We start from the raw sequence: 25564 nt of genomic DNA on the forward strand, positions 1-25564 counted from the left end.
TAATAAAGGAAGGTCACATGCCATAAACCAGTGTATAAGAGGCCAGGCCTCCGAGAGGCTGTTAGAGCACCTCGAGACGATACCTTGTTGTCTGATCTGATGTGTTCTGCTCCGTCGGAATAAACTTCTGTTTCCTGCCTTCTGGTCTCCGGCGCCTGCCTCATTGCTTGGTAATTTGAATGGTACAAGGGCGGTTAGCGCCGGGCAAATCTTGAGAAAGGTCCTAGCCCTACCTTTTTCTACAAGGACCTTACAGCCAATCTTAGCCCTAGTCCAAGCACCCAATCAGTTCAGAAACCCTAATCTCTACGTACAATAGAGGCCCCAGCCCTACCAGTAGCCCCACCCCAAGTCCAAGCAACCAGTGGCACAGGAAGCCCTTGTCCCTATTTCCAATAGAAAGCCTAACCCTACTCTTTGTCCCACAACCAGTCCAGCAACCAATCACACCAGAAGCCCTAATCGCTACTTCCAATTAAAAGTCTAGCCCTAGCCCTAGTCCCACCCTAGTCCCAACAACCAATAACACAGGAAACCCTAGTCCCTACTTCCAATAGAAATCCTAACCCTAGCCCCAACCCTACATTGATTGAATCACAGACCCAGAAACCAATCAGAACACTCAAATACCCAACCAATGAGGACACTAACCCTAATCCAATAGAAACATCAGCTACAACCACCAATCAGTATACACATGTACCAAACAATATCAGACTTTATAAGGTCCTAGCGACCTCAGACAAGGTTTGCTAGCCAGGGAGTTGGAAGCTGCTTTTCCTGTTCAGAATCTCCTAGGAGACAGACAGGCTCAATCCACACTTTGGACTTCTGCAGGTAAAGTCCTCACTAACTTGAAATCTAACAATACTGTTTGAATAAAACTCCAAAAAACGAAGTGCACAGTCCCTAATAAACAGTTTAAACAGCTCACAGAGGCACCCTCTGATATAGAATATCCCTGTGACTCTGGGTAATAGCTTGCTTAATCGTCCTGACAGCCCCCAACGCTGGGACACCTCCGTCGGAGGTAGCTGTGCGCTTTACAAATGCTGGCATTTACATATACATTTAACTGCAACTAAATATCAACTCCTTGAAAGGGACAATTTGGTGATACAAATGTTTTGTTTTTATTTCTTAATCTACCTTCCAGCATTGCGAATATATTATCCCAAAACAAGTCCATTTTAGAAATTGCAATCTTAAACTGTTTAAAAAAAAAAATAATTAGTCAATATATTTTCAGTCCTTTATTTTCACAGCTCTAGGTCTTTCATTTTCATATGTTTTCACTCTGTATCCCTTTAGCACAATCTGCTTTCTAGTTCTTTTATCTCTCATTTCCTATTTTTTTTGTTCTCCCTCTTGAATTTACATTGTCCATGCTTCCTCTCTCCTTTCCTCCTTCTTTCTCTCTCCTTTCTACTCAGCCCCCATTATCTGTCTTCTTTTCTCTTCTTGTTGCTCTCTCTCCTCCTCCCATCCCTACTTGCATCATTTAGATGTTTGATAGTAGTATTTGCTGTCAAGGTTCTGAGGCAGATTCAAACTACTTTTCTATAGTGTCTGCAGGTGAATCGCCACTTTCCTGCATTTAGTTAGGCAGAGCATTCAAGACCTCTTGTATATAATTTGGGATATCTTTCTCTTGTGGACTTAAAGCCATCAGCCTGCTTTTTATTTGTTTGTTTCTGTGTCCTTTAATAATCCATACTTGCTAGTGGTTAGTCCTGCCTCTTTGTCCCTCCTTTTTCTTTTCCGTTCCTCTCACGAAGCAGGGACCAAGTACTGTGGGGCAGATTTATGTTAACTGGCGCATCCCCAGGGATGCGCCAGTTAACATGCGCCACAGCTCCGCCAGCCATGGTGCGCCGCATTTATAATGCGGCGCACCATGGTGCAAAAACGGCACAGATGCGTGACGCATCTGTGCCGGAAATGTGGCGCATTGCTGGAGTTGCGTCGCAAGCGCAACGCAGCTCCAGCAAGGCTCGGGGGTGCCCCTTTTTAACAATGCTGCGTCAAGACCTACGCCTGCTTCAAGCAGGCGCAGGCTTTTGACGCAGCATTGGCTTAAAAGTGACTGAGTGAAATCTCATAGATTTCGCTCAGCCACTTTTGCGAGGCGCACCTGCCCCGGAACGCCCACCCTGCGCCGGAACGCCCACAAGCGGCGCAGGGCTTTACAACGTGACGCATCTGCCTAGATGCGTCACGTTGTAAATCGTTCGTAGGGATGCGCCACGTTTAGGCCGCCTTGCGTGACGCAACAGCGGTGTAAACGTGGCGCAAGGGCCTCATAAATCTGCCCCTGTATCTTTAGGCTTTGGTGATTTATCTGTTGCTCTGGGGGACTAATGTTATTATTTCTTTCCTGCTGGTGTTACATTGTGGGTGCACGTTCAGCTTTAGGCCCATAGCTGCTTGCATTTTATTTCAGCATTCCTCCCTTTCGCCTCCTTAATTCTTTTTCATTCATGCTGCCCTTGTCCACTGCTACTCGAACATCTGCTTGGCTTGCAGAGCAGAGCAATTTGCAGTAGTTGTGGCTTTAATTCTGCCCCCTTTAACTTCCTTGTTTTTCTTTTTACAGTGAATGAAACGCTGGCGAGGTGGCCGGCTCGATGGGCATTTGCCACTCTACTTCCATTTGGAACGGCAGAGGTGATCTCAATGCAAGATAGGGACCAAAATGACATTTAGTGAGGCTGTGTTCCCGGCTCCCCAGGCATTGCAGGGTGGAGGAAGGTCAGAGTGGCGGCGTTTGTGGTAAGGGAGACAGAAGCAAAATACGCACTGGCCTGTCGCCCCTTTTCACACACCCCAGCCTGCATTGTTTGCAATAGCATCGCTCGTTTGCCTCCCTGGTAATTCGCAAATTATACCCCCACAGCACACCCCTACTGTAAGCCTCCAGGCTGGTTTGTGTGTCTTCTTCGGCATAGACCAATAAATGCCATTCAGATTTGCTGTGAAAATAGCAAGTGAATGAAGGCAGCTACCTTTTGACACTGTATGAACCAAAGTGATGCCCTAATACCCCAGCCATAGTTCCCTTTAAGCGGCCGCACACAATATGTTTTCCCTCTGCGCCTTATGCGTGAAGCAGTCTGCACTTCATGTGGTCCTCTGGCTGCCATAAAATTCTTTGGTTAAGCCTTTGAAATGACTCCACCTGTCTCTCAACTTAGAAGTGAGGAAGGCATGCTGAGTCAAACAGACATGATGTTTTTACTGATAGACTATGGAACACTTTGTTTGCCGTTTTATATAGCGCAAACTCCATCCAAAGGTATTGGAGTGCTTTACATTTTCACCAGTTTTGCTGTAGAAGGTACCATTTCTTTTTTTGTTTAGGTATGGGCGAAATAAATGATTTGACGAGAATCACAGGATGTTGAGCTGACGCCGAGACTGGAACTCAATGTAGGTTTGGCCATAACACCATATCCTCTCTCATGTCTGCGGACTGAGCTGATCTTTATCTATATCACCCGCTAGTCAGCAATTTGTGTGCGTGGAAGCTTGTCCATTGATTATGGAATGGTCGTAAAACTATAACAGATGTGAAACCATGTAAAAAAAAATCACTTCTGTTTGTTTTTTTAGTTGTTTTTTTGATTATGCGCTTCTTGTTCTACGTGTAAACTTACTACTATGGTTTTTGGCTGGAATCTAATTTATAGATGTTTTCACTATAGTTCGGTTGTGCATTAGGTTAGGAAAACCAAAATATTTGCAGAGCATATATTTCTATAATAATTTTAACATGGTTGGCATTTCATGCTGTAGTCTCAAGGCTGTCCATTTGCAAGTTAAACGAAGTCAATGGTACTCAGTCTATTGATCAAGCGAATGAGATGTTCAGTCATTTACTCCTGCTCTCAATCAAACATATGACCCTTTCATTTCGGCAACAGGTGCATTAACTACTAGTGGTGTCTCAACAAGCTAGAGATAACTGGTAAGTTTAATGCACTATTTATCAATCACCATACCTCGTTTCGCGGCAAACATTATGAAAGAAGTAGAGTAGTTACAGTTTTCTACATTCATTCACCTGCTCTGTTCTGCAGTCAAGATTGAATAGCCACCGGTTTGGCTGTGTTTGGATTCATATTTTTCACAAATGCCTTATTAAGTTTAGCAGTTTTACGTATTTTTTTTCCACAGCAGGTTAAGCCCGCTGACAGAGCACTGTCCTCCTGATTAGAATATGTTCAAGAAAGATTGCCAAAAGAATCTGCAGTGCCTATCTTTTTTTTCTTTATTATTCTAATCAGTGATGTCTATCAAAGCTCACTGCAGGTTAAAGGGTGCAGACATTGTAGGCCCACTGTGCTAGAGTAAAACATATTTAACTAGGCCGCACACTACACAATTCCACAACTAACAATTCCAATGCAACCTACTTAACTCCACTCCACACCACATACATCAATTCCACTCTGTAACACATGCTTAAAAGTCATTGTCATTTACAAAGCCATTAACTCTAACTTGCAAAAGCGAGACCTATTGGATTTGCTAATGCTTGTTTCAGTTTTCTGTTGCAGAAGCAGCCCCACCCTTTACAGGTGTAAATATGTGTTGCCTACATCCAGGGCTGCCATATCCATAGACATCGCCCAGGCGAAACAACATTTGGTGCACGTCATAGTCGTCCTCCTCCACTCTTTTTCCATCCGCCCCCTCCCATTGGTCATCCTAGTGTGGACACTTTTGTGCTCACATGTCACGTCCTGGCTGAATACCTAAGCCGAGGGGACCCCTTTGAACATACATTTGCAATTGGTCCCCCCACCTCAATCGCCTATTTAGTTGCTAAAACTGGAGGTGAGAGTCCCTGGGAGGGGCTGTGGGAGAGAGGTAATGGAAGAATGGTTGAATACCTAAGCCCAGGGGACCCCTTTGAACATACATTTGCAATTGGTCCCCCCACCTCAATCGCCTATTTAGTTGCTAAAACTGGAGGTGAGAGTCCCTGGGAGGGGCTGTGGGAGAGAGGTAATGGAAGGATGGTAAGAAAATGAAATAAAACATGATTTACACACCGCTTGAAGACCGTGAACCGAACTGGTAGTCGGAATAACAGATTTATTCAAGGCAGCCCATGAGGTCAGCTACCTGTGCGTCCCTCAATCTGTAGGTGGCCTCAGCCCAGCTCGCCCTTGCCAAAAGCCTGCCCTATCTACTTCATTTTTTCTCATGTTAATGTTGGTAGGCCTCTGGATTTTTTTACTTTCTCTGGAGAGAATGCTGTACTGTGGTTTTAAACTCTGGTTTAAAACATGTTTTCTCATGATAATATGGAAAATATATGTTGACTAATACATTTTCTTCTAAATGTTCTCTCTCGTGATAATGAATCTCTTAAGCGGTCAGGGTAGATTGCTCATTTTTTAGGTCGAGCCTAGAGCAGCGCATGCGCTGCTTGCTCGACTTTTAGTAAGGAGCTTTTCAAAGTGCTACCTGCAAGCTTTTCCTGGCCTAAAGCTTGCTTGTATGTGCATGTGAACGCACACAGCCGCCTTCTGCCTTTCTTATCTCATTAAGCCTTGTTCTAACTGCTCCTCTGATCGCACTCCCCCTCCCTCCTCGTCAGCTTTATTCAGGCTCCTCTGCATGCACTACCCCCACCCTTCTTCCCCCGCCCTTCCCGTCACCTCTGCTTGTTTTTCTTTCAGCGCAGGTTTCTATTTGCCCCTCAAAGCAAAGTCTCTTCTACTGAGAACAGCAGGCTACGACTACTACCGATTACAAATGACAGTCTCCTATTGCCCGAGCTGTGAACTCCCGCTACCGGTCTTTTAAACGTACCGTTTTCTTCTTTAAAGTGTAGAAACTGTGCTGTAAATGCCCCCTCCCTTTCAAAAGGGCCCTTGTTCTAACTAGATGATCTCCCCTGTTGGTTTGGCCTCCCCCTACTCAGAGGGGAGCTTACAAATACAGCAGTAAGCTAACTAGATGCTCTCCCTGTCGGGCTTATGCTAAGGGGGAGATTAAAACGACGGAACACCGGCTCTTTCAGTCTCCATTTTCCCAGGTGTAAATGTCCCCTCCCTGCTCTTTCACGTATTTCCACAGTGATCTCCCTCATCACTTTGGTGTGCTTTTATTCAGTCCTATGCTCGGTGTCTTTTGTCTGCTCAGTTTCAGTGTACATACTTTCTCGCTAAGCCATTCCAGATGCTGCTTCGGTATCATTACTAAGTGCTATTTCATGGTCCCCCATCTGCTTTTTATTTGAAGACTTTGTTCGCTTTTATTTCATGTCACTCTTCAGCTTGCTCTCTTACTTTCTTATGCAAAGTATTTTCTTCAGTGCCAGGCACTAGTATGGTAATGTGTGCTATGTGAAACAATACTTTAGCTTTCAGCCAATGTTATTTTTAAATTGCGGACGACCTGCAACCCCCCCACCCCATCCAAAAACATTCAATAAAAACCTTAATGGTTACAAAATGGGCACTAACAGTAAACAAGCATTGGCATAGCCAATAGGTCTCGCTTTTGGGACCTTATAAGTATTTAGTTATGCAGCACAATATCCTTGGTGCAACAACATCAACTGTTGCATGGCTAAACACTTATAAGATCCCAAAGGCAAGACCTATTGGCTATGCCAATGCTTGTTTGCCTTGTGGGGCTGCTGTGACCAACCTTTTCCAGGGTTGCTTTGAGTCCCCATTGCAGCTCTGTGTGTGTGTTTAATTATTGGTCTTGTAGCAGACTACAACTGCTCTTAAATGGATACTCCTGACACTAAAGACGCATAATGCAAGTACCACTAGAAGCCCAGAGTATAAAAGAAATCAGCATATTGTATCAAGCAGTTCTATTGTAGTGAAACTTATGCTCCAAGTGAATACCTGAGTAACTCTGAAAAAGAGCACAACAGCGCTTGGGGACCATAAAAATATATATTTGAACTACAACATTTAACAAGACAGGCACATACATTGTACTCCGTCTAACATTACAGAAACTTTGAGTGATCTTAATCAATTTGTTTTAGTGATAAACTACTCCTCACTGAGGATTGTTTAGTGTCTTATCCCATACAGACCATGTACCTTTTCTGTTTTGCAGTCTACATTCAGAGTTTGGATTTTCATTGAGTGTCACGGACTATTGACTTTTTTATTTGTGTCTTTCGCATGAAGGCAGATTTTAATATGCTTGTTTTTTTCTGTTACATGACGACACTCATGCAATTTTCACATGTATTTATAAAACGCGCACTCCCATGTGTACTACAGGCTGTCATTTGAAATTATTATTTTTAACCGTCTACAAAGCTTTGTGGTCACGGATCTAATGTATTACTTTGTTCTAGAAATTGGGTTCAAAATCATGACTTTGAAAATAAAACTTTGTTTGATGCAGAAATCAGCCAAACCTTCCAATTTGATAGAATTACTTCTGTTCCTAAACACACCTACCAATTTATTTGTTTATCATATCGAGAGGACAGAGCAGCAGAAAGGAGAATGCTACACCTCTTTATTTACCCATCCTACTTGGACTTCTTGCTGAAGTCCAGCTCCACTTCACTTTTTGGCAATGATGTCATGGTAATCCAACTGTAAGCACGGGTAGTGTGTGATAGATCTGAATGGAAATTTCCCATGGGAATTAACATTCAAAATCAACATTTTGGGAAACCCATTTCTCTTGGTCTCTGCTTGACGAATCAATGTGAAACTTACAATAAAGGAGCCGAATTGAATGTACTTAAAAAAAAAAAAATCTAAAGTTATATGCAGAATTGTCAAACAGCGTCAAAATTGGTGGACAACAGTACAGGCGGGAAAACAGATCAAAAGTCTGTTAACAGCTGGCGAAAGCATTTTTAAAGCTTGCACCGTCTGGGAGCCGACTTTGTATTTGCTCCGACTTGGTGGGAGTTTTGGAAAAGTTACTGGCAAGTAGGAGCAAACACAAGTTTCCCTGACCGGGCTGATATGGCCAGGGAGATCACTATACCTCAGGATTGGCTACCCATGAAACAGCATGTGAGCAGGGGATAGAGTCCCTTGGGCCGTAGAAGGCTCAAACGGGATGGATGGACACCCCACCCTTTTACAAAGATTAGCACCCCCAGGGCCTTTAGAGGCACGTGGAGGGGACCCACTAAGCCTCATTACCTTAAAAAAATAATTGGGGGATGGGGTCGCCGGAACCAGAAGTGGTACAGGGAGGGGGCCCACCTGCTTCTCACCCTAAGAAAAACATCAGGCCCCGGTGATGGAGTGCTAGGAGGCCAAACGTTTGCTCGGGAGAGGGGCCACGGCCCCCCCCCCCTCCCTCACCCCCCCCCCCCCCCCCTATACATCTGGTGCCGGGGGATGAAGTCTCTAAGGCCGAAAACGGTCCATGGACTCAAGATAGAGGGTTAAGATGGCTGCCACCGCTTCCTGGTTGAGGGGGTGGCAACCAATCCGATGTCTTTGCGATCTGTCGGCTCTGCAAATCCTCTGTGGCGTGAAACTTGAGAAATAAAATTTTTGGACCATAATTGCACAAAAGCTACGGAACAGATTTGCTCCAAAACACCAAAAAACACTTTCTGGACTAAGATCTAGCTTTTTGCCAAACTATTGTGAATCAGTTCAGCGTTTTGGCCTGTAGCGGTGTCTGAGGTTGCTATGGAAAAATGGTTGAGGAAAATCCTTTGAACCCTCCCCCTTTTCTCGGCTCCTGCTGGATGCATCACACCGAAACTTTCCATTAACGAAATAGTAAAAAAGCAGCACTATTTTGGAAAGTTTTGCAGACATTCGTCAAATGGGGCCAAAGTTATTAGCAACACAAAAAATACTTTTCCTATGGAAACACGATGAGGGTGAGAGAGAGAAGAAAAAAATATTTATTGGTTTAAGTATGTGCTATGATAGATCTAATGACGCTGTGCATTTAAGAGCTGTTTCTTATTGGTATAAATATTGTAAGGTTGTGCTCAACGGGGGTTGGTTGCTAGGCCTAGCTGTTAGCTCTGCACCTATTTAGATGCGGGGGCGAGGTCCTTCTATGCACAGTTTTCAAACAGGGACTGACCACCTTTATTTAATTTAAAAAAAATAAACTTTTCATGAGTTTATGGCTACTAATTGGGGCTGAGAGAGGGTTGGATTTGCAGACCCTCAAAGACTTTTGACCCGAGAGGGAGCCCAAAAATGGTCCAACAACCCTTATTATGGGGTTCATGGACCCCAAGCAGGTATTATGGACTTAGTAGTATTGCTGGAGGTTTGTGAATTGTGCAGCAACATTTTCTTTCTTATCATTTGACCCTAAGGGGTGGGATCTTTTTGTCTTCCTCCCCCCTCTTCCACTTGGGTCAAGGGATTCTTTGCCTGTCTCTCAAGGCTCCATCACATTTATTTTGTGGGTGCATGGAACAAGCCCTGTGTCCTACAACTGCAATAGATTTTTCTTTGTTGCGGCCATCTAATCAGAGGTTTTGGGTTGACAGGGAAAATCTATACCCTCATCCAGTCAAATTCAATAATTTTTTTTAATTGGGGCCCGCAGTTGCTCCACGTACCATGGTCTTGGACCATCCTCAGATTAAAGATCCACAGATCTTTAACTTTTTAACCCATTACAGCCTGCCCAATACATTTTTATAATGCAGTACTATGTTAAGGCTCTTCCCTGACTAAACTTCTACTTTCATGCCACGTTTGATTTAATTCTATTTTCCCATTTTTTTCTACACAGGAAAACAACATTCTATTGAAGTTAAAATAGAAAAAGTCAGTTTTTTAACTTCAAAAAAGTGTTATGCACATTCGTTAAGTTACTGAGAAAACAAAACAAATTCCAATTAAAACTGACTTGCACATAATTAGAGGCTCCTTCACTTCTTCTGTGTTTTAGTGGATTAGTGTAGGCCTATTTCAATCCCACTACCTTGCCTAAGTGTTGATGGGAGTAATTCAATTCAATTCAAAGAAGTCTTTATTTCGATAAACATATCATAAAAGACTATACAAGTTTAAAAAATCTGTTCATATTAAAAAGAGAAAGATCATAAGCATTGCATCATCAAGTGACAGGGCATCGCTCCCACAGAATTAAGTCTTCAAGTTAATCCATACAATAATTAATAAATTACTCATAAAACAGATAAAAAAAGCCTATACAATAAGTTAAATATATAAAAAGATCCCGAGGTAAAAAAAACAATTGGCATCACAGAATTGATAATACACCACAATGAATAAAAACAGTTTTAATTCTGGCGTAGCTTTCTCCTCCAAATTGCCTACATCCAGTGTAAGAGACCGCAATTACAATACATTCTGAACAGTCCGTTTAGAGAATCCTTAATGTCTCTGCCCCAGTAGTAATACCCTTCAGCAAACAGATGGGCTTCAGCCACTTGTGCCGGGGAGGTTTGTACGCTGGGCAAATAAACAAGATATGGGCTATACTTTCCGGCTGAGACAGACAAAATGGACAAGCTGTATTATTCTTTGCCTGCCATTTGCCGGTATAGGAATTGACAGGAAGGGTACCCACCCTATATTGATGGTACCGTTTTCTGTCTTTGGGAAGTGTTATGATGTCCCAATAGCTCTCATATACAGATTCTTGTTTAAGCTCAAGGAAGTTTCTTGTAAGTGATGGACCAATACAAGTTCTAAAATTTCGCAATGACACCATTGATCAATATAACTCCCTGAAAGCTTTACGCGGTGGAAAAAAATTAACTGTAGGATTCTCCCACAATGAGCTCAGACCCATGGCGGTGTAGACAGCCTTAACCTCTCTCAACCATGAGATTCTATTGGCTGTATCTGCTTCGCAGACTTCGAGGAGTGCCTGCGCGTACTGGGAGAGTTCCGGTGTAACCCAGAGTCTCCTCCAGTAGGCCACAGGTCTAAAGCGTGCCACATCCTCTAATCGTTGGCAACCCAAATCATAGAAGAGGGGCAAAAGTGGCATAGATGGAGGAAGACCAACTAATCCCCTCACAAACTTGTTTTGAGAGCTCGTGAGTTGCGCTAAATCTCCAAACCCCCATAATTCTGTCCCGAATAGTATGGATGCTCTTATTTTGGTGCTATAAATTTTTAAAGCTGGGGCGAAAGGTTTGGTGGCTGAGAGACACAATTCCTTCATTAGAGCACCTGCTAACTGGGCATGTTTGGTGGCCAGCTGATTGATGTGAGGTTTCCATTCTAACTTGGATCCCAATGTAATACCAAGGTAGGAAAAAAGTTGGGTCTGTTCGAACTGTTCACCATTGATGGTAGTACATTTTCTCACCGGTTTTGTCTGATGTCAAGAAGAACATGCGGCCCTGGTCTTGCAGAAGGGCGAGGGGTTTACAAACAACTCCCTTAACCTTGCTCAAGGACATGGTGGAGCTTATCCTTGGAAAAAAACCTGCCTAAAGTGAAAGAGAGGAATGATCTCCTCACATTGCTTAAAAGCTCTTTATAAATAACTCCCCTCCCCGTGCCCTTCCACCAAGGGGGATGGAAAAGACCCCTCCTCGCCTTGACCAAGTGCATGGGGGGTTTGTACATGCATCCCCTTCCCTTTCCCAAGAGGCAGACATTACAACCCCCTTTGCCTTTCCTAAGATCGTGGGGCAATGTCCCACTCCACTTCCCCTCTATTGGGTAAGTGCAAAGGGGGATCCCCAGACCACTACCTTGTTTTGCCCATAGGCGAGGGGGGGGAATGCCCATAACCCTCCCTCAGCTTGCTCGAGGGCAAGAGGAGCGTAAAACAAAGGTGAAGGCATGTGACAACTGGGCACAGGAGCGGTTGTCAGCTGACACACATTTTTACGGCTCATGCCATTTTGCTAGCCACTGAGAAGTGTGTGGATACTGCCCCAGCGACTGCTCAGAGTATGAAGTCGGCAACAGTTGTAAATGTCCGCTGATCTGCAGCTTCTTGGATTGCAGAATGCTGCGGGCCAATGAGCAAGAGATCTGTTTCCACCCACTTTTTCTAAACCCTTCTTGGTCAATGTGGGGGCGTCCAGGGAAGGGGGGATGCAAGCTCACAGTACCCCTACCCGCGGTTAAGATACGAGTACGTAAGTTAAGTAACCCTGCCACCTCTTTTGTGCAAGGCGGAGGAGGTGGCAAGGTCATGCGCTACGCGTTTCCTTCGCATTTGGGTAATAATGATCAATGAAAGCCCCCTCCCACCCTCGGGTAAGGTTTGGGAACGGTTGAGGCCTTTAATGACCTCCCAGAAATGTTACTCTTGGAACATATATGAACATCTCTGTTGATGTTTACTAACATGGAAGACATTTATTTTTAAAAAAACATAGGAAGGAGGCACCAAGTATTAAAAAAGCCAATGCATTTATTTCATGATTCAAAATAAAAAGGGCTTTTTATTACTGATTCTTTTGGTAGAACAAAGTTTAGATATTAGTCCTCGATTCATTGATCCAATCTTGAAAATTGAAAATCAGTTTTTGTTATTTTCATGTGTCAAAATCGGAAAGCCTCCCTGTTACAAAATAATTATTGTTGATTAACACAGCTTAATTAATAGGCTCATATCTCGAATTACAGTTTATAACGTTCCTTCAGAGTTGCATCGGAATTGTTTTTTATTTTTTTTTGCCAACATGTTTCACGACCCGACTTATCAGGACAAAAATTATGTTCAACTCCAATAATAATTTTGGAAATGACGACAGACTATTTCTGTAAGGCTTTCAAATATTCAAAAGCAGGTAGTGTAGTACCAATTTGGTAACTGCTAGGTGATTACAATGCGCCAACAGTATGATAGCTCCAGAGGCGCAACTAGAGCCAAATTTCGGGGGGGGGGGGGCTAAGAAAAAATTTCGGGGGGAGGCTGAACCTTTAATCAGTAGGCAGAGTGGGGCTGCAGGGGCTCTTAGAAGGGGTGAAACAACTGCAAGGCCTCATTAACATTCAAATGGTCTTTTAAAGACCTGTTAAACGTTCGGGTGCGGCTCTGTGTGTGCCCGGGATCTGTCTCATCCCGGGCTGCCACACACGATGGGGGGGCTGAAGCCCGGCGAGTTCAATGGGTGTTGCGCGCCTGGATAGCTCTCATCTCGTGTGACTGAGGTCTAAAAGTCAACACCGGGAGAGGTTTGCCGATTGGAGGGACAGGAAAGAACTATCGGATTGCGTCATAGGCTCATGTTTTTGAATTTTTTGTTCAAGTCAGACCTGCTTTTTGTCAATCTCGCAGTCGGAAATGCATACAGATGAGCAGTATGGGGCAGGGCAGAGTGGCATCTATAGGCGCTGCAGGTTAGTGGGGTTCACAAAGAGAGGTTGAAGGAGCAGGGCATCCCAGATGGGGCATTTATTTATTTTTTATTTATTTTCAGAGTTTTATATAGCGCGAACAAGATCTTTGCAGATATCAGAGCGCTTTACATAGACGGGTACATGAGGGAACAAAGTCAAATAGGTGATCGATAGTTCACACCGTACAGAAGGGAACATGAGGGAACAAAGTCAAATAAGTAAATCAGTAGATCATACAATACAAATAATACAATTGGGTGGCTGCAAAGCAGTCAAGTGGGTGATAAGACAGCTCGTACAAGTAGATAAGGGGTCAAGCAAGTAATACAGATCATCGCAGGGTGTTGATAGGGTTCGAGATAGTAGTACAGGTGAATTTAGCCATGAGGATAGCTTTTACTTCTTTTTTGAAGAGTGTAGTGGAAGAGATAAGCCTGGTTTCGGGAGGGAGTGAGTTCCAAATCCTAGGCGCCATTCCTGAGAAAGAGCGTTTGTATGTTTTCTCCTTCCGGAATCTTCGAGGTTTCAGCAGAAGATTGTTTGCGCCTCTCGTGTTTCTGATTCCCCCAGAGATTGACAATTTCTGAGCAAGGTAGCCGGGTGAGTTTAGGTGTACCGCCTTGTGTGTCATGCAGGCTATTTTCAGATGTATTCTGGCTACAAACGGCAACCAATTCAGGGATTTCAAGTCAGGGGTGATGTGGGAGTGCTTTTTTGACCCTGTGATGAGTCTCGCTGCAGCATTTAGAGATGTTTTTAGTGGTGCGGTTGTAGTTAGTGGGAGTCCGCAGAGGGCGGTGATGCCGTATTCAATTCGTGGGATGACTAGTGCTTGCACCGCTGTTTGGAAGTCTTTGGCTGGGAGGTAGGGTTTAAGTTTCCTCAGAGTATTGATCTGGAAGTTCGCTCCCTTTGTTGCTTTGCTGACATGTTGCTGCATGTTGAGATTGGTGTCGAGTGTTATGCCTAAAGATTTTGCTGATTCCACAATGGTGGGTTGGACATTGAGTGCGGTTAGGAGTTTAAGCCAATGTTGAGTGGTGGATATCTTCGCTGGAGGTGCAATCAGAAGGAACTCTGTTTTCAGGGCATTGAGTTTGAGGTGATTGTCGGCAAGCCAGGCTTGGGTGCATCTGATCGTTGAGTTCAGGAGCAGGATGTCGTTGGGTGATTGCAGTTTGAGGTAAAGTTGGGTGTCATCGGCATACATGTGAAAGTGTACATTGGATTCTTGTAGCAAAGTGGTGAGAGGTTCCATGACTAGGTTGAACAAAGTTGGGGATAGAGAAGATCCTTGGGGGACGCCTAGCGTTACAGGTACTGGCATGGACATCAGGTTGTTGCTCTTGAATTTTTGCGTCCTGTTGCGGAGAAAGGAAGTGAACCATTTGAGGACAGTTCCAGATATGCCCATTCTTTTGTTTAGTAGTTCTAGTAGATTCTCATGTTTAACGGTGTCGAATGCGGAGGAGAGATCAAGAAGGATGAGGAGGCAGGTGTCATTTTGGTCTAACATTTGAAGTGCGTCGTCAATTATGTGAGTCATAGCCGTTTCTGTGCTGTGTCCTGCTCGGAAACCTGACTGGTGAGGGTTGAGGAGATCGAATTGCTCAATGTGTTTAGTCAATTGTAGTTGTGCGCATTTTTCCAGCAGTTTGGCGAGAGTGGGGATATTGGTGATGGGACGGTAGTTGTTGAGATCAGCAGGGTCGGCTGTTGGTTTCTTTAGTAGAGGTGTGACCTGACCAACTTTGAGGGAGTCAGGTATGCTTCCTTGTTGGAGAGAGCTGTTGATGATTTTAGTCCAGAGAGGGAGAATCAGTGGGGTAAAGTCTTTTACTGCGAAGGCAGGAAGGGGGTCCGTGAGGTGATTGGATGGTTTCAGGGTGCTGAGTAATTTGCCAATTTCTTCTTCCGAATATGTGTCAAAGGTTGACCATGTCGCATTGTTTTTTGGTTCAACGGGTGCTGGGCATTTGGGTTTGGAGTAGAGGCTTGCGTCAGTGAGGAGATCGCTTTTTATTTTGTCGGTTTTTTGGATAAAGAAAGCAGCGAAGTCTTCACATGAGGGTGCCACACGCCCAGTGTTGAGTGGTTGTGGTTGCTCTTTGGATTGCGATTTGATTAGCTCAAACAGTTTTCTCGGGCGGTTCTTTGCTTGGTTAAGTTGGAGGCGGAAGAAGTCCGATTTTGAGCGTTTTATTTTCCTGAAGTAGGCGTTTCTCTTCTTCTTCAATTCTTTTAGGTGCATTGCAGAGGGGGCTGATCTCCAGGTCCGTTCTGCCATTCGCATGTCTCTTCTATCTTCGTTGAGACTCCCGTCGTACCATGGTTTGGAGATTTTAGTGGCGACTCTTTTTAGTTGCATAGGTGCAGCCTCATTGATTATCGAGGTCATAGTGTTGAGATAGTGGTCAGTCAGAGTTTGAACGTCCGAGGCGCCTGCAGGAGGGAGTAGGAGATTGCAGCTGTTAGGGGGCAGAGAGCCAGGGTTGAGCTTTTTCGAGTCTCTTTTCCAGACCTTGGGCTTGGAGAGTTGCACAGGGTTGACTTTGACTTTTTCGTTGATAAAGAATGTGATAATGTGATGATCTGACCAGTCACAGGGTTGGATGGATTCGAGTTGGATAGAATGCTCATTGGAAATGATCAGGTCGATGGTAGAGCCTTTCTCATGGGTCGGACTGTTGCATATTTGGGTGAGGTTCAGGGCATCGAGGAAATTTTTAAGACTGTTTACCACCGCGTCGTTGCTATCATTCCAGCGGAGGTTGAAGTCACCCAGGTATATTTGGGTGAGCTGGCGACCGGAGTTGGTTGAGATCATATCCATGATTTGTTGGGAGAAGGTGAGGTTGTCCCTGGGTGGGTGGTATATGCTGTGCAGAGAGCATATCGGTTTGCCCTCACTAATAATGTCGAGGCAGATGTATTCACAGGATGTTGGGGATGGCAGGGATGTGGAATTGACTTTCTGAACAGAGAGGTTGTTCTTGTATATGCATGCGATTCCGCCACCTATTTGGCCTGTTCTGTCGAGCCTGATAATGTGGAAGTTGGGGGGAACCAGAATGTCCATTATGGGTGTCGAGGATTCAGTTAGCCACGTTTCAGTCAAGATGATTAGGTCAAGGCCCTGCGATAAGAGGAGTTCAGCAATGGCTGCTGAGTGTTTCGTCGCCGGTCTGCAGTTGAGAAGCGCGCATTTGAGACGGGGTGTGTAGAGGGTGTTAGATTGTTCTAGCGAGAGAGGGACTTTTCTAAGGTTATTGGGGATGGAGGCTCTGCTGTTTAATGTGGGTGGTCTAAGGGGGTTTGGGTGTATCGTGGGAATGTTGCGGTGTGGGGTGCTTGTGTGAGTTTGGGGGGCTGGTTCATAGGAGCGGAGAAGGGTGAGTGTGTCGAGGTCAGAAGAAGAGTTGTGGGTGCGGCGAGGGCGGTTGTTGCGATTAAGAGCTGGGATTGATGTCAGCTTGGGGCATAGCTGAGTGCGAGAGTTAGTCTGAGAGGTGGGGGACACATTTGGCGGGGAGGTGTGGATGTGTGAGGCGTTGCATGGGCGATGCTGGGGACTACGGGAATTGCTGCGCCTGTGAGCAAGGTTAGAAGCCTGGTGTGGGGCGTGGTGAGGGTGGGGGACCGCCGGCGGGGTAGGAGGCATGTTGGGAGGGGGGGTGGAGGTGGGTGGGCGGTGTATAGGGCGTGTGGAGAGTAGTTCTTTGATGACCTGAATGTCTTCTTTGATCTGAGTGAGGGTGGCCATGATGTATTCCATCGTAGGGTAGGCGGTGGGGGTGGGAGTGGCAGTCAAGGGTGATTGGCTGGCCAGGGAATTTGTGTGCATGCGGGGGGGAGGGCTGGTGTTCGGGCAGGTCTGCGTTGTGTTGGAGCGTGGGATGGGGTTAGGGAGGTGAGAGGTTCTGGACTGTTGGGGAGTGGATGGGGTAGGGAGGAAATTGATGTTATGGGTGGGGGCATTGGCGGTAGGCGTGGGGGACAACGTGTAGGCTGGGAGACTGGTAGCTGTGTTGGAAGGAGGATAGTAGGGGCTGAGAGTAGGAGGGGGAGTGGGAGTGGAGATGATCCTGTTGAGGGGAGGGGGCGTTAAATTAGGAGAGGGAGTACGTTCTGCGCAGTTGATTGGAGGGTAGTGAGGACTGAGAATGGGGGGGGATAAAAGGGGGGAATTGTCGGAATGCGAGTTATTCTGGTGCTGGACTAAGTTGGGAGTGTTAAGTGTGGGGATTGTGCTGTCAGCGCCGAGCGGGGTGTTAATGCCCGCTGTAGGTGTGATAGGTGTGTTGAGGGTATGTGTGGAGGTCCGCACGTTGGTGGAGGGGGCGGGGGAAAGGACGGCGTATGAGGGGGAGCGATCTATGTCTGTGATGGGGTGCTGAGTTGGGATAGTGAGGTTGTGGGTAGGGGATGGGAGGTCAGGGGAGGTAGGTGTGTCCCTGATTGAAAAGTATGCAGCTGAGAGGTCATGGTTGGTGGGATTGGGGGAGATATGCGTGTTTGTCCGTGACTTGGAGAGGTGTTCTTTGAAGGTGGGGAACATGTTGTCTAGCAGTTCCAGGTTCTTGTCTGTGGATTGTAATAGGACAATCCCGGTATTGTAAATAGTGATGGTGGCTCTGCCCGGAAAGACCAGGGATGGGGAGATGGAGAGAGTTTGGCTGTGTGCGGATTTTCTAGTCGAGGAGACGGTGAGTAGGGCGAAGAACGCTTTTCTCCATTGAGCTCTGCGTGTGGTGTGGAAGATGATATCGGTGTTCAGGGATCCATTAACCGGTGAGAAGTAGGTGTCAGCGAAGGGCTTTTCCGAGTGTGACCTAAGGAAGTTGTGTTTAAAGCGTTTGGCGGCTTTTTTGGTGAGTGATGGTGGGTATATGATTTTGTATGTATGTTTGCCGATGGGGTCCATGTTGCGTTGCAGGATTAGGTGGGTATGGGAGGATGCAGTAGTGGACTATAGTGGTACCAATGTGCAGAGAGACATGTTTGCAGAAAAACGGGTGCATACAGTAGGAAACACAATGATAAGTTACAGCAAGCAAGATGTTATAAAACAAAGTGACCCTAGTAATCAGCCCGCCTATCCAGGATATGAGAGTGAGCAGTAGGGCAAATACATACGGTAAATATTCAGGTACAAGGTGTAAGAATAGGCATAATACTGATAATATATAAGGGTAGGGTACAATGGGTGGGTAGGGTACAATGCATGGAGCATACAGAGCGGCTGCAGGAGGTGCCTGGGGTCACTAAAAGGGGCTGCATCATGAGTGAATACTGGCACACAGGTACTGTATGGGGATGGGGCACTTCAATGTCGAGCAGAGAAGAGCTATGGGACGTACAGGAGCACATGCAAGGAGAAGGCACAAAGAGATGATGCATGGCAGGTTGAGCAAACAGTCTTTAGCATGGACAAAAGGGCACGCAGACTGCAGGACAGAACCCTGGGCTGCATGGGGCAGAGGGACACAGAGAAAGGGATGCAGGGACCAAAAGCAGATGGGGGTTAGGCCCACTAAGGGTTCTGTATAGGAGGAGAGACATGTTGAGGGGCTGAAAGAGCAAGGCCAGGGTGGAACATAAAGGGGTGGCAGGGGCTGCAGACAGGTGAAGGGTCACACAGAGGGCAAGCAAGGATTGGGCAACGCGGTAGGTAGACTGCAGTGGGGACTTTATGCACCAAGGGGCTGCAGAGGTGGGGCACAACTAAGGTAGTCAAAGGACACACAGGTGTGCAGTGCGTATTGCCACGAAGAGTGGCTACACAGGAAAACTAGCAAACACAGTTGGGCTATTTCATGAAGAAGGGTTTCAAGGAGCAGCACCATTGTGGCACACTAAGCTTGCAGAGATTACGGGGGCACATAGACGGCTGCTGGGGATGTGGGGGGAACACGGTGGGGCTGCAGTGTAGTGCACAGAGAATGCAGGGACACGCAGGACATCAGGGGCACTTAGAAGGGCTGCAGGGGTTCCAGGCATATGGAGGAGCTGTGGAGCTGAAGCAGTGCAGCAACAGACTTACTCACATTTGGGGGGCTCGCAGGCTGCAAGGCTGTTAAATGGCACTTGAACTGTAGTGTGAATGGGGTCACACAGAATGAAGATGGTTGGAGATACAAGGATGGGACTCAGATTCACTCCCTCTATCATATGCCAGAATAAACAACCGACTATTCTACGCCAACATACTTGCCTTTCCAAGTCACCTTCACCAACAACATAGCCAAGATGGTCCCCTTCATACTTCATACAAGCAGCAACACATGCCAAAACACCCACTCATGCAGCGCTATATTACAAAAGCAAAAACATCCCAAAAAAACATGCAATGCCCTTGGAATAAAGTTCCAAGGGAGTCCGCGTTAAACAATTTGTTGGCAGTGGTTCACCATAAAAACTGAACTCCTGCAATTCTTACACTGAGGTGCTTTCTTCACCTCATCGTCCAAGCTCACCATCTTAAGTCAATCCTCACTCCCACCCTATTTGTTACCTGAGAAAATTCCAAATGAGGTGTAAATCATTGATTGTGTTTCTAAGTGTACAAAATGATTTTTAAGTTAGTTTGTACGTCATGTATTCCGACTTGAAAAACCTCGTTCAAGGGCCTCCTGTGTCAATGACATTAATACCTTCCACACTGCCTAGGGGTGAAACTAAACTCACTCAGGCGCTGTTAAATCTCATTGCTAGTCCAGGTCTTCCTTTTTCAAAATTTTACACTGCAGATCGACCTATAAGCTAATTCTCCCATTGATTCTGAGCTCTTGTTTGTATGCCTATGAGATGCCTCCATTGCAGATGCTGGAGGAAGAAAATGAAGCCTAGAAAAAGTGAAAATACTTTTTAATTCACAGAGGCTTCAGACAGGCAGATAAAGCTCTAGGGCATAAGAAGATTTATACTGATTAAGTGGAATAGGGCACTCTTTTCCTACAACACACCTACTGTATGCTACTGCATTATGTACTTCTTTCCAGGTTACCCTTTGAGGCATGAGTCTAGGCATCCAGGATGTACAGCGGTTTAGGTCCCAAACTCTTTCCAGATGACATTCTTAAGAGTTTATGAATAACTTCTATGCAAAATTCTCAACCTTCAGTAATCGCTTCAGTCCTTTGCACCACCTCCATCTGCTATGATGGGTTGAGTCAATCAACTCCTACTGTCTATAAAACCCACGATAGATACGTACAAGGAGCCACAGTAAGACCTGTCCTTTGCCATGCCAAAGAAAATGGTCAAATAAGGATAAAACCAAGATGGCGACCAACCACATATCACCTGGCCATTTCTTCCATGGTGGTATTAGCCCTGTGTCCCTAAACCAAAAGTTGTTTCCAGCCTTCCCTCAAGGCAGGACAGATAGATCTACTGAGGAAGCTCAACCTGGATCTCAAACACTTTTGTGTGTTGTTCAATCTGCTATTCTTGGGCAAGATCATTTAGGAGGTCACCAGCTGTCACAAGTCATACTGTAGGCTGGCCTCCACTTGTATGGTAAGGCGTGAGTTATGGGTAGTTTCCCTAACTTTAAAAGGTGAATTTCAGTGGTTTGTATTTTTTTTTATAGCAATGACCTGTGCTTTAACTGTGGTTAAAAGACCCGGTTTTAGATCTGCAAACCGCAGACCCCAGCCAGCCTTCACGGGGCATTGTTCATCATGGAAAGAACCCTGGGGTCTGTTAATCCAGGGAAAGGGGAGGGAGAGCGCACTTTGGTGCTTGAATCTCAAGGTGGGTGTGCACTGAGGCCAGTCGTGAATTCGACATCGAATACTGTTGCAAAATCTCTGCCACCTATGTGCCCTTTTAAAATGTCTAAACCCCCACATCGGCAGCCACATTTTTTTTTCGAATTGTGGCCTGCCAATCAAATCGTTCCGGGCTCAGGACTTAAAATTAGCAACAGGAGGAAAAAGCTCCGGCTTATATTGTGGTTTGAAATATATATTCATTCAAAATTTCCAAGTTCCTACATCATGTAATGGCGCTCACATTTTCAACATTTTTCTTGAAGTTGTCATCTGCCAGTCAGATCATTCCAGGTTTACAGACCCAATATTGACAACAGGAGAAAAGCTCCCTTGTCCAATGGAATGTGAATATTTTTTTTTAATTTTGAGGTTTCCACAGGTACGGTCCCAGGTTCGCTGACCTCTGCAAAATAACGGTTCAGGCATCTCTAAAATGAAACCTCTTCAAGCCCAATCCGAGCCAATGTTTAAACACTAATGTCTCGCTCACTGATGAACGGGTTAACACCAGACAAAGAGTCTTGAGTGAAGTTCTGCTTTCATGCCAAATTTGGTATAACTCCATTCAGCCGTTTTTTCCTGAATTGAGGAGGAACGAGACCTATGGAAATTAGAATGGGAAATGTCACTTTGGCCCTGCACTTGACTGATCTGCTCAAAACTTGCCACAATAAGCAAAGTATATGAATATTGTCGCAGTACGGAATATGTCCTTCATGCAGGGTGGGGTTTTCACCTCGGTTTGGACCTTGTTTGCCTTGACCCCCTGTTTGACTCTTTGGCTGTGATGTTATGTCATCTCTATTGGACAATGGAACCCTAGCTTGGCGTCTGCCTTTCTGTCCCTTCCATAGCCCCTCCCTTGGTTCATTGAGGGTTTCCTTTTTGATGCTGTCACTTGTGATTTGAGAGGTCATCATTCTTTCATTGCATTTCTATTTTGAAGTCTATGGAGATTGGGTTGCTCTGTTGACGGGACCCGTAACTGATTGCTTACTAATTAGCCAAGCTTGTTTATTATGTAGCCCAGCTTTTGTTGCCCTCCCACCCTTGCTCTTCATTTTCTGTGACAGGTATTTTTTTATTTTGTTTGAATTCAATAAACAGATTTTATACAAAAACTTGCCACAAATAACCCAAAGTGGATTTTTTTTCGCACAGTATTGTGGAATTACTTCAAAGTAAATGAGAAAACAATAATGCCTTTTCAATGGAAATCTGTTCTAACCATTAATAAAAAGGTGTGATAGGTTGCTGTGTAATAAATAAGGGAGTAAGTATCCCCTGCTGTACATTATAAGGATATTGCAAGTCACTGAGGAGTTCCATAACCATCTAGAGGAATGAGGTCGAAGGCAATATCCTCATCATGTACGTCAGAGAATATGCCATTACCTTTCCTACAAACTACTTAAAACCTTGCTGCCTAGTTCTTTCATATACAAAGCGAGCATGTTTGCAAACAAAAAGAATAAAAAAAAAACTCTAGTGTGAAAACAAACACATCAAAAACCTGTTAGATATTTATTGAAAATAGATATTCAAAACAGTTCAATACAAGTCAGTTATTTTTTTTAAAAAAAGGACTACAGTAGCTCGGAATGTGTTCAAACACAATGAAAGATTCTAGCTTGTCTCTATCTAATGAGTGGAAAAGATAAATGTATTCTCTCTCCTTGTCATTGTAAACTATTGCAATAGAACAGAAGAAAGAAAAGCGATGTTCAGTTTTAGTAGCCTTTTAGAGCCGGTTCAATTATGCTCTGTGACCTGACCTACCTTTCCCCTCCACTGCTGGCTCTGGCACCAGACATTGTGATGCCAGTAATCCACTGTAATAACTTTTAATAGTTGCTTTCTGACATGTTTTCTTTATAATCGGCGACTGGGTGCATCACAATTCGCCGATTTGCCAAGAAATGAGAGGCTGCTATTTGTACAGGGATTACAGAATCCCAGGCGTTACATATCTTTAAAAGTCTGGTTGGAGCTAAACATGGAAGTAGTAAACGTTTCTGAATTTTGTTGACATCTAGAAGAATAGAGGGTGCTGAATGACAGCAGATTTTGAGACCTGAAATGAGTCTTTTTGTGGCCATCTGCTTCCAGTTTTGTTGGGGAAAAAAATTGAGTGTATGAGGTGGCAGAAAGGTACCCTTGTGTCATTGGTGTGGGGCTTTTTCACTCCTGATGATTTAGTGGAATGCATTCTTGCAGCCACTGAGACTTGTGAATATGGTGGTGCTGTGCTCAGTCGTGGTAATACTGTCCATAATTAACTGTGTACTACTAAGTGACTAGAGGCAACTGCTTACAAACCTGGGTTCACTCGTATAAAAGAAAAGGCCCTCACGTTCTTCCCAGCCTCAAGGTGCCAAATCAGGCTGTGGCCAGTATTCTGCTCCCAGGGTGCCGAAGTTCCTGCCTTATGCAAATGAAGATGTTGTGCTGTAATGCCAACCGTTTACTGCCAGTGAAGTCGTACCATTCAAGAAGTTGAGAGCGTGGATGATAACTGGGGAAACTGCAATGTGTGGGATCTGTACCCACGAGTGCGTATCCTTTGCAAGGTAGTACTGTCGAAGTGCATGATGTTATTGGCTGTAAATATGTGAATAGTTTAAAGCTTTACACTATCTCACACGTAGTAATTTATCTATGGACAAACATAATAAAATAAATTAAATCGAATTCTTCCCCATCCTCAGGGTAGCCAGTGTAACCACCTTGCGTGTTTAATATGCTAGGCACAGGATTGCCTAATTATAGATTATTCATCTCCGTCCGTTGTTACATATCTGACTAGATCGTGCAAAAACTGTGCACCACATGTGGGTACCGTTATTTTTGCTACTTTTGAGCTCTATTTTCATGTCGTGCTATTACTGTAAAAAAGAACACTGACTTTTTCCTCTCTACAGTTTTGGAAGCCACAAGAAGACGATCTACTGAAGAAAGGTGTGAAAGAATTTGGAGTAGGGAACTGGCACCAAATTCGTATTCATTATAACTTCGGTGATCGGACTGGCGTAATGTTAAAAGACAGATGGCGGACTATGGAAAGACAAGGCATAACTGGCTGCAAGCACAAATAATATTAAAACAAAGTATTTCACTAGAATGAAATGTTGTATTTTGGATTTTTTTGGGGGGGTAAAGGTACTTGCTAAAAATGTTTTATATCCATTTTTATTTTCCGGGAAATTACATGAGAATCCCTTTTGCATATATCTGTTGTGCTGAATTTGTTTCTAAAGAAGTTTCTTAATTCTTAAACATTATCCTTTGCCACAATTGCAATTTGTGAAGGGTTTGTTAAGTAACTGTATTGAAGAAAGAGCATGAAATAAATGAAATAGTTCATAATGAAGTATTTTAAGTCATGCTATTATCACTTGTAATTTATACAAAGATCTTTAATGCAAAGAACAATTAAAAACACATTTCAGCAAATTTTACCTTTTCATCTTTCGTTTTGGATTTAATTAGATTTTTATGTAGTCTACTTACCTCTTGTCATTCTCATTTTTCCTAACCCAACAGGTAGCAACTAAGACAGTCCAAAAGATAGGACGGAGCGCAGAACGCTTTCCCTTAACAAAGCCACTCTACACTCCTACCTATTCTGCCTTGCCCTTGAGAGAGCTTTTATTAAAACACAAAATAATATAGTTAGAGACCCATGCAATGTTAATGTGCAAATTGATATTGAACTGACACAACATTTATATGTGGAAAACAGCAGTATATATAGATGCGTGGGGGAGGCAGCTACTGGTCGAACAGCCAGGTCTTGAGAAGTCTCCTGAAGGTCAGCAGGTCCTGGGTATGATGCAGGTGGGCGGGGAGGGTGTTCCACGTCTTGTTAGTGAGGTGGGAGAATGATCTGCCGCCGGTGGTCGTTTGGCGGATGCGTGGGACGGTGGTGAGGGCGAGGTCAGCAGAGCGAAGCTGACGGTTTGGGGTGTAGAGGAACAGTCGTTTGTTGAGGTATGCTGGTCCGGCGTTGTGGAGTGCTTTGTGTGCTTGAGTTAGGAGTTTGAAAATTATCCTTTTGTTGATCGGAAGCCAATGCAGGTCTCCTAGGTGGGTGGTGATGTGGCGGGGGAGTCCGAGGATGAGGCATGTGGAGGCGTTCTGTATGCATTGAAGTCTCTTCTGGAGTGTAGCAGAGGTTCCTGCGTAGAGGACCTTGTCGTAGTCCATCCTGCTGCTGACGAGTGCCTAGGTGACTGATCTCCTGGTTTCGGTGGGGATCCATCTGTAGATTTTCCGGAGCATTCGGAGGGTGTTGAAGCAGGAGGAGGAGACGGCGTTCACTTGCTGTGTCGAGTCTAGGATAAACCCAAGGTTGCAAGCGTGGTTTGTTGGTGTCGGGGCAGCTCCCAGCGCGGCCGGCCACCAGGAGTTGTCCCATGCGTAGGGGGTGGAGCCGAGAATGAGGACCTCCGTCTTGTCCGAGTTCAGTTTCAGGCGACTGGTCTTCATCCATTCCGGGACAGCCTTCAT

General features: G+C 44.9%; 1 protein-coding gene across 1 annotated transcript in view; it reads left to right on the forward strand.

Moving 5' to 3' along the window:
* TERF1 (telomeric repeat binding factor 1) overlaps positions 1-24508 on the forward strand; it is a 337355-nt gene extending 312847 nt beyond the window's left edge. Inside the window, exon 11 of the mRNA XM_086965882.1 lies at positions 23977-24508. Within this exon, the coding sequence (XP_086822008.1) occupies positions 23977-24150 (174 nt within the window). The 3' untranslated portion in view covers positions 24151-24508. The remainder of the gene's footprint in view (positions 1-23976) is intronic.
* The last annotated feature ends 1056 nt before the right edge of the window (positions 24509-25564 follow it).

Source organism: Lissotriton vulgaris, chromosome 4_1 (genome assembly GCF_964263255.1).
Source record: "Lissotriton vulgaris chromosome 4_1, aLisVul1.2, whole genome shotgun sequence".
Lineage (NCBI taxonomy): Eukaryota > Metazoa > Chordata > Amphibia > Caudata > Salamandridae > Lissotriton > Lissotriton vulgaris.